General features: G+C 35.8%; 2 protein-coding genes, 1 long non-coding RNA gene and 1 other non-coding gene across 5 annotated transcripts; 2 read left to right on the forward strand and 2 right to left on the reverse strand.

The window, feature by feature from the left end:
• Window positions 1–63: 63 nt before the first annotated feature.
• On the reverse strand, window positions 64–502 carry LOC149514459 (uncharacterized). The gene is made up of 2 exons (XR_016328764.1): window positions 364–502; window positions 64–274 (listed from the first exon to the last, which is right to left on the reverse strand). It is a non-coding gene; the product is annotated as an uncharacterized LOC149514459 (long non-coding RNA).
• Window positions 503–507: 5 nt separating this feature from the next.
• LOC111296687 (ras-related protein Rab7-like) lies at window positions 508–3,276 on the reverse strand. Of its 2 annotated transcripts, XM_022891134.2 has the most exons (8): window positions 2,929–3,039; window positions 2,796–2,847; window positions 2,684–2,710; window positions 2,468–2,567; window positions 1,732–1,878; window positions 1,553–1,633; window positions 1,311–1,456; window positions 508–823 (listed from the first exon to the last, which is right to left on the reverse strand). In XM_022891134.2, the coding sequence occupies exons 3-8, from the start codon at window positions 2,689–2,691 to the stop codon at window positions 757–759; spliced, it is 549 nt and encodes a 182-aa protein (XP_022746869.1). In that variant the 5' UTR covers window positions 2,692–2,710; window positions 2,796–2,847; window positions 2,929–3,039; the 3' UTR covers window positions 508–756. The 2 variants fall into 2 exon arrangements, with proteins under 2 accessions (XP_022746869.1, XP_022746852.1); XM_022891117.2 differs by lacking the exon at window positions 2,796–2,847 and having other exon boundaries at window positions 2,929–3,276.
• Window positions 3,277–3,377: 101 nt separating this feature from the next.
• Window positions 3,378–3,451, forward strand: TRNAT-AGU (transfer RNA threonine (anticodon AGU)). Its single transcript has one exon. It is a non-coding gene; the product is annotated as a tRNA-Thr (tRNA).
• Window positions 3,452–6,034: 2,583 nt separating this feature from the next.
• LOC111296704 (coatomer subunit gamma) lies at window positions 6,035–12,439 on the forward strand. Its single transcript, XM_022891142.2, has 18 exons — window positions 6,035–6,221; window positions 6,726–6,823; window positions 6,916–6,966; window positions 7,174–7,287; window positions 7,383–7,583; window positions 7,694–7,795; window positions 8,353–8,460; window positions 8,544–8,777; window positions 9,070–9,320; window positions 9,418–9,589; window positions 9,705–9,860; window positions 9,967–10,017; window positions 10,230–10,370; window positions 10,444–10,641; window positions 10,746–10,877; window positions 10,963–11,136; window positions 11,479–11,718; window positions 11,868–12,439. Exons 1-18 carry the CDS (start codon window positions 6,176–6,178, stop codon window positions 12,060–12,062), a joined length of 2,664 nt encoding a protein of 887 aa, XP_022746877.2. The 5' UTR covers window positions 6,035–6,175; the 3' UTR covers window positions 12,063–12,439.
• The last annotated feature ends 225 nt before the right edge of the window (window positions 12,440–12,664 follow it).

The following is a 12,664-nucleotide window of genomic DNA, read 5'->3' on the forward strand; positions in this document are numbered from 1 at the left end:
TATACATATATATATATATATATGTATAATCAAGTGCTGATCATCAACATCTTCCCTACTTGATGTCTAAAAATTGGAACTCTCAGCTTCGAGAGTACTGTATGTCTGATTAAATGCATCAACTTTGATTCTCAACGAAAATTTATACAGATTTTACCATGAGAGTCAACACGGTGAGAAATTCAAAGATTCCAACCATTTCTCCTTTTCCTTCTATCGTCTCCTAAAGCAGGAAATCAAAGGCGGGTAAGTTGGCCTTAAAAGCAGCTTTTAGCTGCAGGTGAAACAGGAGATGATCCCTGTTAGAAAAATTTAAATACCCAACAAATACAATTTAAGTCAAAATTTGAAACGCCTACTTACCTTTGAATTAATTAGCATGACATTGGTGTTTTGCAGAGATTATTGATTCCAAAGAGTTTATGCGCCAATATTTTCTTTAGTTAGGTTTGTATAAAAGATAAAGAGTCGAGGTAGATTAGAAATTTAAAAAAAAAAAAATCTAGCTACAAACAATACTTAGTAGTGCTTAGCAGAAAACATGCATGTTAAAACAAATGAGGCCCTTGAACATTACAAAGGCACCAGACAACTAAATCCAACTAGAGCATTAACAGACCACTTTGTTTCCCAAACAAACACTAAGGTACACTGAACCGTAGTCCCATATGAATTCATAAAAATGGTTGGAAAGGCCAAATCATTTGTAACACTTGTAAAGATATTTATCGTAACCAGAAAAAACCACAATATTTTTCAACATTCGCATCCAGTTGACCTTGGTCGGCTGCTGCTTGCAACGTCAATGGTGTCAGGTAAGTATCTTCACGATCAAAATATCCACCAGAAGATGAAAAAATAAGAAATAAATTAAGTATTAATCAGACAATACAAATATAAACGAAGTAAAACTATTGAAAAATAATTTCAGAATCTAAGTTGTTAACAACAATCAGTCTGCGACAATGGGTCCTCAAAATCAATATGCTATGCAAATATTGTTATGTCTCAGTCACCAAAAAGAAAATTCAATTCATACTTTGCAGTAATAAAAAATTACATAGAAAGATAATTGAATAGTGCATGGAATAAGCTAAAATTGCAGAGTAAATTAAGACACAGTTGTCCTTTCAGCTGCTGCCACAGAAGTTTGTTCATTCAAGTATGGTGTTGCCCATCTATATGCAGCAACTGATTAGAGTTACAGCTGACACTATTAAAGTACATCTTAAGGTTTTTCTCATAATTCAAAATTAACTAGGAATGTTAAAACTGATTAGGGATGGAGATGATTATGCTTTTTAACTTACATTTCTTCCTCTTCCCCACTTTTTAAGGCATTCTTTGCTATGCACTGGAAAGCTTCTTCCACATTAACTCCCTCTTTCGCAGAGGTCTCAAAATACGGAATATTTCCTTTTGAGGCACACCATGCTCGAGCCTTTTTCTCGGATACCTTTACAGTTCACAGGACGCAAATTATTATTATTTTTTATATATAGAGAGTACATAATGCTACTGCAGAGGTAGAAAAATTAACAAAAATACATACCACTCTATTGTTTCCACTATCCACATCAATTTTGTTTCCCAAAACCACAAATGGGAAGTTCTCTGGATCTGAAGGGCTTGCCTGCAAGAGGTGTCTTAAATCATCATTTGTCAACTGAATAAATCTCAGTTAGTTTGACATAATTTTCAGCAGAATTCAAGGGATTTCAGAATATATACCTGAATAAGAAATTCTTCTCTCCAGTTGTTAAGGTTGTCAAATGATTTCATTGAGTTGACATCATATACAAGAACACAGCAATCAGCACCACGGTAGAAAGCAACACCTAGGCTCTGGAATCTTTCCTGACCAGCAGTATCCCAGATCTAGGAAAAGAAAATGATTTTGATGAATCTTGAGCAAAGTGGGCACTCAAATAACACAAAAAACCTAATCCAAAACCTGAATCTTTTTAGAATGTAATGCTACAATTTGCTAGAAGAATACTCAATGCTGGCACATAGGGTTGTCTAATGCTAAATCAGATAACCTTGCTTGATGAAGACAAAATACATGCAGACCTAAGTCCAATCAATGAGGGAAACAACATAAAAACTTAGCCAATCATCATCTGAATCATAGCAAACTTGCTCATTCTCAACAATATAACCAGAGAAAAAGAAACTTTCAACAAGCCTTTAATTGAATGTAAAAAGAGGTTTTGAATTAATAAAATCAAAATGCAAAGTAAGATGCATTTGTTATTACAGATCTTAAATGTAATTAAAAAATAACTGTTAAGCTATATTCCATCAAAGCTAAGCTTGGTTCATGAGCTAGAGATAAAAATCAAGCCTCTTCTTTGTCAACAGCTGAAGCAGGCTCATCAAAATGTTAAAATGCTCCTATTCGAGCACAAGAAAGCACAATATTAACTTTATACTAAATCATATATATCTCAGTATGAAATCTAACCTGTAAGGTGAAAAGCCTATCCTCAAACTGCACTTCCTTTGTCAAAAAATCCGCCCCAATTGTCGCCTTATACTGATTACTAAACTTCTTATTTACATATCTAAAAGTAAAATGTAAAGGCAAACAATGCCATAACTCACAGTAATGACTAATTCATTCAATCAAATACGACTTCAATTTTTGTTTAATAATGAAAAAACGACTGCTGCAGGATACTGATTCATCAAAGACGTCTTCCCTACCCTGCAAATCACAGATCAAGCACAATCACAATCATAAACATTGAATTTCAAAAAAGATTCTATAGCATATCGTAAGGCAAACTAACTAGAGATTAACGACAATCGAGACTTCGAATCGAAAGATCCGTACGGAAAACCCTAGAAACGAATTTCCATAAAAAAATTAATACATGCGTATCAATACGTAGAAATAAACGGAAAGTTGTAAGAAAAACCAACCCGCTATCGCCGAGGATGATGACCTTCAAGAGGGTTCTACGGCGAGACGGCATCGTACGAAACGCTAAGGAATCGGCGGATCTATTAAAAAGAGAGAGAGAGAGAGAAAATTTTCTTCAAGTAGAAAGAGAGAGATCGAGTGAGAGGCTCGTGGAATTTTTTGTCTGACACAGAAAAATCCAAAGGAAAATTGGCCGAACTTTCTATTTTTTTCAAAATTCCCAAGGAAAATGGAAAAGCTGGAGCGACCTGTGATTGGGCAGCTTTATATTTATATATTTTGGGTTTTTATTTTTTTAATGCATGGGGAGGAAAGTTGGCGTGACAGCTTCAACTGCTGTTTCGTTCAACGTGAGCTTTCCGTCTGGACTGGGAAGTTGACTTTCGGTTGCGTTGATTGGTCTATTATTTATTAGAAAGTAATTAAGGTGACAGCAACTTATTAATCAGCTCTCGTAGCTCAGTTGGTTAGAGCACCCGTTTAGTAAGCGGGAGGTCTTGAGTTCGACTCTCAACGAGAGCAATATTATATTATTCTTTGAATGGTCCATTGTTTTGGTCTGACCCTGATCTAAAGAACCGGTGCGTATCATTTTTATTTTTTGTCATTCCAGCGAGGTCTGACCCTGATCTAACTCAAGCCGGCAATATGTCACAATTAACTTGGTAGTAGCTGTTAAGAGTCTCAAATCCGGTAGTGGGCAAGGCCAACGTGGATTTCAGGCTGAAGTTGAGATTATCAGCGTTGTCCATCATCGCCACCTCGTGTCTCTTGTTGGGTATTCCATGGCAGGAGATAAAAAGATGTTGGTCTATGAATTCCACCTTCATGGTATCCAATGGGATAATGATAATTTTTGGGCAACATCATTGACTCATCTATGGATTCTGACTGTTAGTAATATTTTAGATTCTTCTATAAATTAAATATAAATCAAAGCTTATATTACGTTATTATTATTATTTAACGACAGATAACTTTTCATTAGATTTAATAATTTAAAATACGATATGATGATATTATATAGATATAATACGAATACAGAATATGAATATGATATGATTTAAAATTTTAATAATAATTATATTTAGATTTAATAAAATAAAATATTTTATATTTTTATGTAAACATGAATTATAACATTAATACGAATATAAAAATTTTAATATTTTACATAACACGAATCACCGTATCTACTATTAACCATGAATTGGACTACTAGGCTCAAAATTGCACTAAGAGCAGCTAAAGGTCTTAGCATACTTTTCATGAAGATTGGAAGTAAATTTGGTAATCGACATTCCTTCATTTTCTCTTATAATACCATTTAAGGAATACAGGCCACCCTCGCAACATTCACAGATACATCAAATCTGCCAACATCCTGCTTGATTTCTGCTCCGAAGCCAAGTATGCCATAACCTTGAAATAATGTGATTGAATTGATTTCGGATTTATATACTGAATTGCAAATCAGATGGCAGATTTCGGGTTGGATAAACTTAAGATAACAGTACTCATGTCTCAACTTGTGTCATGGAAGCATTTGGGTAAGCAAAATTGGTTAAATTCTTTGAATTCACACGCTTTGGAACGTATCTGATTAGACTTTTGATGATCTTTCTTATAATCAACAAATGCAGTTACTTAGCACCTGAATACGCCATCAAATGGCAAGCTGACAGATAAATCTGATGTTTTCTCCTTTGGCGTTGTGCTCTTGGAATTGATTACAGGACGTCGGCCTCTGGACCTGACCTCGGATATGGTTGAGAGCTTAGTAGACTGGGTGCGAATATCGTCTCCCTTCTACCATATAAGCTTAACATCTTGATACACTAGATGCTTATGGTGAAAATTTCAACTATATATGCATTAACAGGCTCGACCGTTGTGGGCGAGTGCAACGGAGGATGGAAACTTTTTTCGCCACGCCTGGTGGCATGTGCTGCTGCATGTGTTAAGCGTTCTGCTAGAAGGCGACCTAATTATATGCCTAGCTAGCTAGATCTTGTTAATTTTCAGGCTTTTGGAAGTGAATCAAAAGATTATTGTTTGAGTTGCATGTTTGAGCACCTCATTTCCCCTGAATATGATTTGCTACCCAATACTTTATATAGAAGTACAGCTGCTTCTCCAGTGATAAATTGTCAACAACTAGCTCTCTGTTCTGATATTTACCGTCCACCATACTTGAATACTCACTTTGTAGATTTCTATTCATGGAAGAGGCTAGGAGGAAGGTGAAAATTGGAGATTTGAAATGCTATTTCGTTAGTGTCGAACTCTGCTGAGAAATTTTTTTTTTAAAATTATAAAAAATAAAACGAGTAGTTAAAGATAAAGACACGAAGTGTTTTTTGTATTTAATTTTCGATACTTAAATTAAAAATTAAAATAAAAAATAAAATAAAAATCAGATTTGATAGATAAAATTTAAATGTTTTTATTTATAAACAATATAAAAAATTGTAAAATGATAATTGATTCGAATTAACGTAACACTAAAAATAAAAAATATCCTTAATTATCTGTTAATAATTTTTAATAAAAAAAATTAATTTATTATTTAGATCTAAAAATATCCTGAGTAGTACGCATGAATTATATTTATGTGAGAAACCTTTGTATTGCAACTTCACAAAAAAAGAATAGAAAATTTGAGTAATCCTTTCCTGCATAATTCTTTTAAAGTTTTTTTTTTTTTTTTTATGAAACAATTTCAAAATTCTATATATATTGGTGCTTCAATCTTCATAGATTCCAACTTCAATCCCATCGAGGACATTTTCAATATTGAAATTTGAAAAAAAAAAAAAAAACCATGCTTAAAAGATGTAAGGGCATTCCAGTCATTTATGCAAACTCACCGTCTCCGGTGGCAACCGTCGCTAGCCGCCGTTGCATCTAACCCCCTATTTAAGAAATTATAACACCCAGTGGCCATTCCATAATTCAAACCATATTCATTTCATTAACGTGGCGTATTTCTATTAGTCAGTCAACATCAACACTGATTATGTAAATGTTTCCGGATCCACCAGATCTCCACCCTTTTTCCAACCTCGCATTCTTAAATTTTAAGCCCCCCGGCATTGAAAGACCGATGCGTTAAAACGCACAGAAGAGAGCGAGCGAGCGAGAGAAGATTAAGAAGGAAAAGACTCACTCGCCTGCAAATACAAAAACGAAGAGAAGTTATATAACTCGCCTTAGATCTGTGAAGATTCAGAGTTTGATTTAGCGATGGCACAGCCTTTGGTGAAGAAAGACGATGATCTGGACGATGAAGGTAAATTCAATTCTCATTTTCTTCGATGCCTTCAGTCCACTTTTTTCAGTCTATTCTCTTCCCTTTTTTTGTTCGGAATTGATTGTGCACTTCGTGTTTCATTAATCCTAAATCTTAGGTCTGCTAGTGGTTAGATCAGTTGTTAGCTTCTAGATCTGTGCAGTTTTGACTCATTTCAATTGATTTAGAGATGCATTTTGTGATTTATAGATCTAATTTTGAGGGATTACGGCTTTTTAGCTTTGGTGGAATTTTCGATTACTTCTAGTTGATCTAATCCATAATCTTGCTCCACTAGATTTTCTGTTCCTGAAAGGGCAATGCAGCTTAATCTTGTTAATTTCGACGGATGCGTTTAATTTTAGTTCATTTGATGTGGATCTCGCGGCTTAATGCATCTATTATCTTCCACTTCTGTTCGCAGAGTTGTTGAGTTCCTCTAGCTTTTGGGTGTTTGAGAAGGTTTTTTTTATTGTTAATTTTGTAGTTTTGATTGTTAAACAGCGGAGTACTCTCCGTTTTCGGGGATTGAGAAGGGTGCAGTTCTTCAAGAAGCTAGGGTTTTCAATGACCCTCAGCTTGATCCTCGGAGATGCTCTCAGGTTTTTCCTTTTTAAGCAATTTCGATTTTCTATTTGGTGTGTTTGTTTTTTCATTTTGTAGTAAATGTTTGTTTATAATTTTTTTTATGCAGGTTATCACAAAGCTTCTTTATCTACTGAACCAAGGTGAAACGTTCACTAAGGTCAGTGTTTCATTTTTAATTGTGCTGGAAAGGATTAGATCCATTTTTCTTTTCTTTTCTTTTTTTCACTTTGTTACATTACAATTGACCTCTGTCATATGGATTTCTACTTTAGTAAGTGTGTATATTGAACAAAACGCGCAGCACTGTCATGAAAATTTCCCTTGTTTAATCATGAATAACTATTTTCTTGTGTTACATGGATAGATTGAAGCCACAGAAGTTTTTTTTGCTGTGACAAAGCTCTTCCAATCGAGGGATATAGGTTTGAGGAGAATGGTATATGTGATGATAAAGGAGCTATCTCCATCAGCAGACGAGGTTACATATGTCTTGAATTTTCGATCCTTGTTGAACAACTTTTTGTGTGTGTGCAAAGTTAGATATTAATTAATCCTTATTCATGTTGACAATAGGTTATTATTGTCACAAGCTCTCTTATGAAGGACATGACTAGCAAGACTGATATGTATCGAGCAAATGCTATTCGTGTGCTTTGTCGGATAACAGACGGAACTCTTCTAACCCAGATTGAGAGATACTTAAAACAAGCAATTGTTGACAAAAATCCAGTTGTTGCTAGTGCTGCCTTAGTCAGTGGTATCCACTTACTTCAGGTGCTGCTTTTTTTTTTTTTTTTTTTTTCTTACGGTTGGTTTTTCATATAATTTTTATATTAATTATCAAAACCTGATGACTGGTTAACATATCATAAATTTTTTGGCAGACAAACCCTGAAATTGTGAAAAGATGGAGTAATGAGGTTCAAGAAGCTGTTCAATCAAGAGCAGCCCTTGTGCAGTTTCATGCTCTGGCATTGCTCCACCAGGTATGTTACATTCCTTGTTAAGTTTTGGGGTTATATTTGGTATTAGAAATCAGTTGCTAGATTCAAGCATAACCTGTTAACTGATTTAAGTTTTGTATCTATGAAGATAAAAGTTTTCCTTGAAAATAGGTTGTGGCACATAGCTTGTCTTGGTTTTTGGGTTCTTCTGAATAATTTTAGTGGCCTTGTGTTTTTAATGGATTTTAACACATTGCATGCTTGGTTCTTTATCCAAGTTAGAACAGTACTTATAGGTTTTATCCGTGGCAAGTGGTAACAAAAATGTATGTAATAAACAAAAGTACAGTATTTTTCATGCAGTAGAAATATATATTACTTTTGCATGTTTGCATGTGTGTATATGCATGGTTTTATGTGGGGTGATTATCATTAAATTACTCCTCTCAGTTTGTGTAAAAAATTACTTTTGCATGTTTGCATGTTTGCATGTGTGTATATGCATGGTTTTATGTGGGGTGATTATCATTAAATTAGTCCTCTCAGTTTGTGTAAAATTAAACACATCTATGATGAATGTATGTGATTTGTGCTTGCAGATACGACAAAATGATCGACTAGCTGTTAATAAACTGGTTAGTAGTTTGAGTAAGGGAAGTGCCCGCTCGCCTTTAGCCCAATGCCTATTGATACGTTATACTAGTCAGGTATTTACTGTCTCTAAAATGTCTATGCCCTTCTGCTAACCTTTTAATTCACAAACATTATGAAGTAATTGGTGAATCTGCAGGTTATTCGTGAGTCAGCCAATAACACTCAAACAGGGGATCGCCCTTTCTATGATTTTCTTGAGGGCTGTCTGCGGCATAAGGCTGAGATGGTGATTTTTGAGGCTGCTAGAGCAATCACAGAGCTCAATGGTGTGACAAGCCGAGAATTGACACCAGCAATTACAGTTCTTCAGCTCTTTTTAAGCTCTTCTAAGCCAGTGCTGAGATTTGCTGCAGTTCGTACCTTGAACAAGGTTGGTTTATTTTACTTTGCTCGGTAGTGTATCTCGCCATTATATAGACACTGGTGTTGTTGGTTTAAGGAAAATGAAAGCCAAGCACTTTAGTGAGAGGGCCTGGGGTAGTTTCTTCTGCAAATTGCAGAAGTTCAAACACACTTATGGAGCTTGTTCAAAGTTCTGTTACTATATTGTTTAGCAAACATATAATTACTTTTCAATCATAATTTATTGGTGTTTCTTTCTTGTTCAAACACATGTATTTATCCGTGCATTTTGATTTCTGACTATGTTAATTTCTTTTCAGGTTGCAATGACTCATCCCGTGGCTGTCACTAACTGCAATATTGACATGGAGAGTTTAATTTCTGACCAAAACAGAAGCATTGCCACACTTGCAATCACTACCCTTCTCAAGACAGGAAATGAGTCAAGTGTAGATCGCCTTATGAAGCAGATAACTAATTTTATGTCAGATATTGCTGATGAATTCAAAATTGTTGTTGTGGAAGCCATAAGATCATTATGCTTAAAGTTTCCATTGAAGCACAGAACTTTGTAAGGGATACTTGGATTTGCATTATTGGTTAGTAGGCTTCAGAAGGTGCTTCTTTTCTAGTGGCTTAAAACACTCTTTATCCATTGTTATCTTCAGGATGAACTTCTTAAGCAATATTCTAAGGGAAGAAGGCGGATTTGAATACAAAAAGGCCATTGTAGATTCAATTGTAATTCTCATCAGAAATATCCCTGAAGCAAAGGAGAGTGGATTGCTTCACTTGTGTGAGTTCATTGAAGATTGTGAATTCACATATCTTTCCACCCAGGTATCACTTTCATCCATTATTTTGCATCACCTCTGTCGTGTACATTTTGCTTTTTGTTTCCTTTTTTTCTCCCATCTTCGACTTTTATTAAATTTGTCTCAACATTGTATTATAGATACTTCATTTTCTGGGGATTGAAGGCCCAAAAACCTCTGATCCAGGCAAATATATACGGTACATTTATAACCGTGTGCATCTTGAGAATGCAACTGTCCGAGCTGGTGCAGTGAGCACCCTAGCAAAATTCGGTGCTATGGTTTGTGAATTGAAGGTATGAAATCTTAATTATTCTCTTTCTTTTTTCTGAAGTAATCTCATCCTGAGACTCATTGCTAATGTATTTAAGCTGGAAAATCTTGCACTACTCTCTTTTGCAGCCCCGCATATTTGTTCTCTTAAGACGCTGTCTCTTTGACAATGATGATGAGGTCAGTCTATCATGAACGGTGCCATTTTTTTTACTGTTTGCACCTGCAATTGTTCTTTTTATTTGTACGTTTGTTTTATATGCTGATGCATGCATCGTTGTCCTTTCATTTGTTTTTTTGTGTTTGTTGCATTCTTCATCTCAAGCTTTGGGAAGCCAAATGTGCTGTTAATATTCAAATAATTTAAGGATTTTTAAATCTTTTGTTTGTAGGTTCGTGACAGAGCTACACTCTATCTTAATGCACTGGGTGGCGATGGTGCAGTTGTTGAAACTGGTGAAGATGTAAAGGAGTTTCTCTTTGGTTCACTAGATATCCCTCTGGTGAACTTGGAGAACAGTTTGAAAAATTATGTTAGTTTCTAAATTTCTGTTACACTTTTTCTGCTTTTTAGGTCATGATCTCACGTGTTTAATTTGGGTGCAGGAGCCATCAGAAGAGTCTTTTGACATTAATTCTGTGCCAAAGGAGGTCAAGACTCAGCCACTGGTTGAGAAGAAGGCTCCCGGTAAAAAGCCAACTGGTCTTGGTGCTCCTCCTACTGGCCCTCCATCAACTTTTGATGCTTATGAGAAGCTGCTTTCATCAATTCCCGAGTTTGCAAACTTTGGCAAGCTTTTCAAGGCACTTCCATTGACTTTGCCTTGTGTGTTCTGTGCATATATTGATTTAGACATTAATCTGCTTTTGGACTTACTAATGCCTTGTTTCTAAATTTTATTGTACAGTCCTCTGCACCTGTGGAGTTGACAGAAGCAGAAACAGAATATGCAGTTAATGTTGTCAAACATATTTTTGATGGTCATGTTGTGTTTCAGTACAACTGCACTAATACTATTCCAGAGCAATTATTGGAGAATGTAATGATTGAATTACATGAAGCATCTATAGATTACTCAAAACCAATGATAGACCATCGTTATAACTTAATCTGCCTGTTACCAGGTCACTGTTATTGTGGATGCTTCGGAGGCTGAGGAATTTGCTGAAGTAGCTTCAAAGCCTTTAAGATCACTTCCATATGATTCACCTGGACAGACGTTTGTGGCATTTGAAAAGCCAGAGGGGGTACCAGCGGTAGGAAAGTTTTCAAATATGCTGAGGTTCGTCGTAAAAGAGGTATGGCATCTTCCCTTTTTTGCTGTGGCAAACTGTGTGACTTTTTATAAGGCTCTCTTATTTGAATGTGTAATGGCCACGCATCAGGTTTGAATTGGTTCTGAATGATAACACATTTAGCAAAGACAACACATCAAGTTTAAATTGGTTCTGAATGAAAACACGTTTTGCAAAGAAATCTCATTTACCCCCTCCCCAAACTGTTCTTTCTCTCTCTTTCTTCTTTTGGCATGAATTGAGGGAGTTTAACTTCTATTAATATGCTATAGAGAGTATGTTTTCCATAAATGAAGTGGCCATTTTAGGTGGTTTTGTATCTCATGCTTGCATTGGTTCTGCTAGGTTGATCCGAGTACTGGTGAGGCTGAGGACGATGGAGTAGAGGATGAGTACCAACTGGAGGAGCTTGAGGTTGTTGCAGCTGATTACATGTTGAAGGTGGGTGTCTCAAATTTCAGGAATGCATGGGAAAGCATGGGGCAAGATTTTGAGCGTGTAGATGAATATGGCCTGGGCCCAAGGGATAGCCTGGCTGAAGCTGTTAATACTGTCATAAATCTTCTTGGCATGCAACCCTGTGAGGTAAGTGCACAGTGTTTTTTTTTGCTTTGCTTCATGCTGTTGCGATGGATATGCATTTTACTTTTAATTACTTAAATGCCTGACATTGGACACTGCAATTCTAATGTAATTTGATTTTTTTAATTTATTTATTTTCTGGTGGTGTCCAGGGCACGGAGGTTGTCCCTAGCAATTCAAGATCACACACTTGTCTTTTATCTGGAGTATACATGGGCAATGTGAAGGTGCTTGTGCGGTTGCAATTTGGAATTGACGGCCCAAAGGACATAGCAATGAAACTTGCTGTTAGATCTGAGGATGAAACTGTCAGTGACGCCATTCATGAGATTGTAGCTAGCGGCTAGGTTGTCAGTTGTTTGTTTATTGCGTCTAATGCCAGCTTCTATGATTTTTTTTTTTTTTTTGGTTTTACATGAGGTCGGAGGCAGATGGCTGCAAAACCAGATAAGCTTGTAGAAAGAATTTGAAATGCCCCACCTGCATTTTATCTGGTCATTAGTTATTCTGGCAATAATACTCTGTATCATTCAAGTCGGGCTCATAGAAGGGATTTTTATTTTTACAGAATTATTATGTGGGATTAAGTATAGGATTCATCAAGATTTGCTTGATTTTAATAATCATGAACTTTGAGGTGCTGTTGTTTTTTCTTGTCATAAGGAACATTTGGTGATCTTGTGGTAATCAGCATTATAGATATGACATGCCAAATTTGAACGAACCTTGTTTATTTGCCAATATGAAGTTCGACTTCAGAGTAGCTATAATGATTGAAGCGAACTCTCTACGGCTCAAGTTTTCATTTTTCCCATAAATAATTGCCCCTAACCCACAATTTAGGTGCAATTGGATTGTACTCGATCTTCGCTCTTTGACAAAGAAAAAAGAAGAAAAAAACAACCGATTATTTCCATTCTTCCTAATCCTGATAAAAAACAGGTCAACG

Source organism: Durio zibethinus, chromosome 16 (genome assembly GCF_047325235.1).
Source record: "Durio zibethinus cultivar Kanyao isolate XHJ-2024 chromosome 16, ASM4732523v1, whole genome shotgun sequence".
Classification (NCBI taxonomy): domain Eukaryota; kingdom Viridiplantae; phylum Streptophyta; class Magnoliopsida; order Malvales; family Malvaceae; genus Durio; species Durio zibethinus.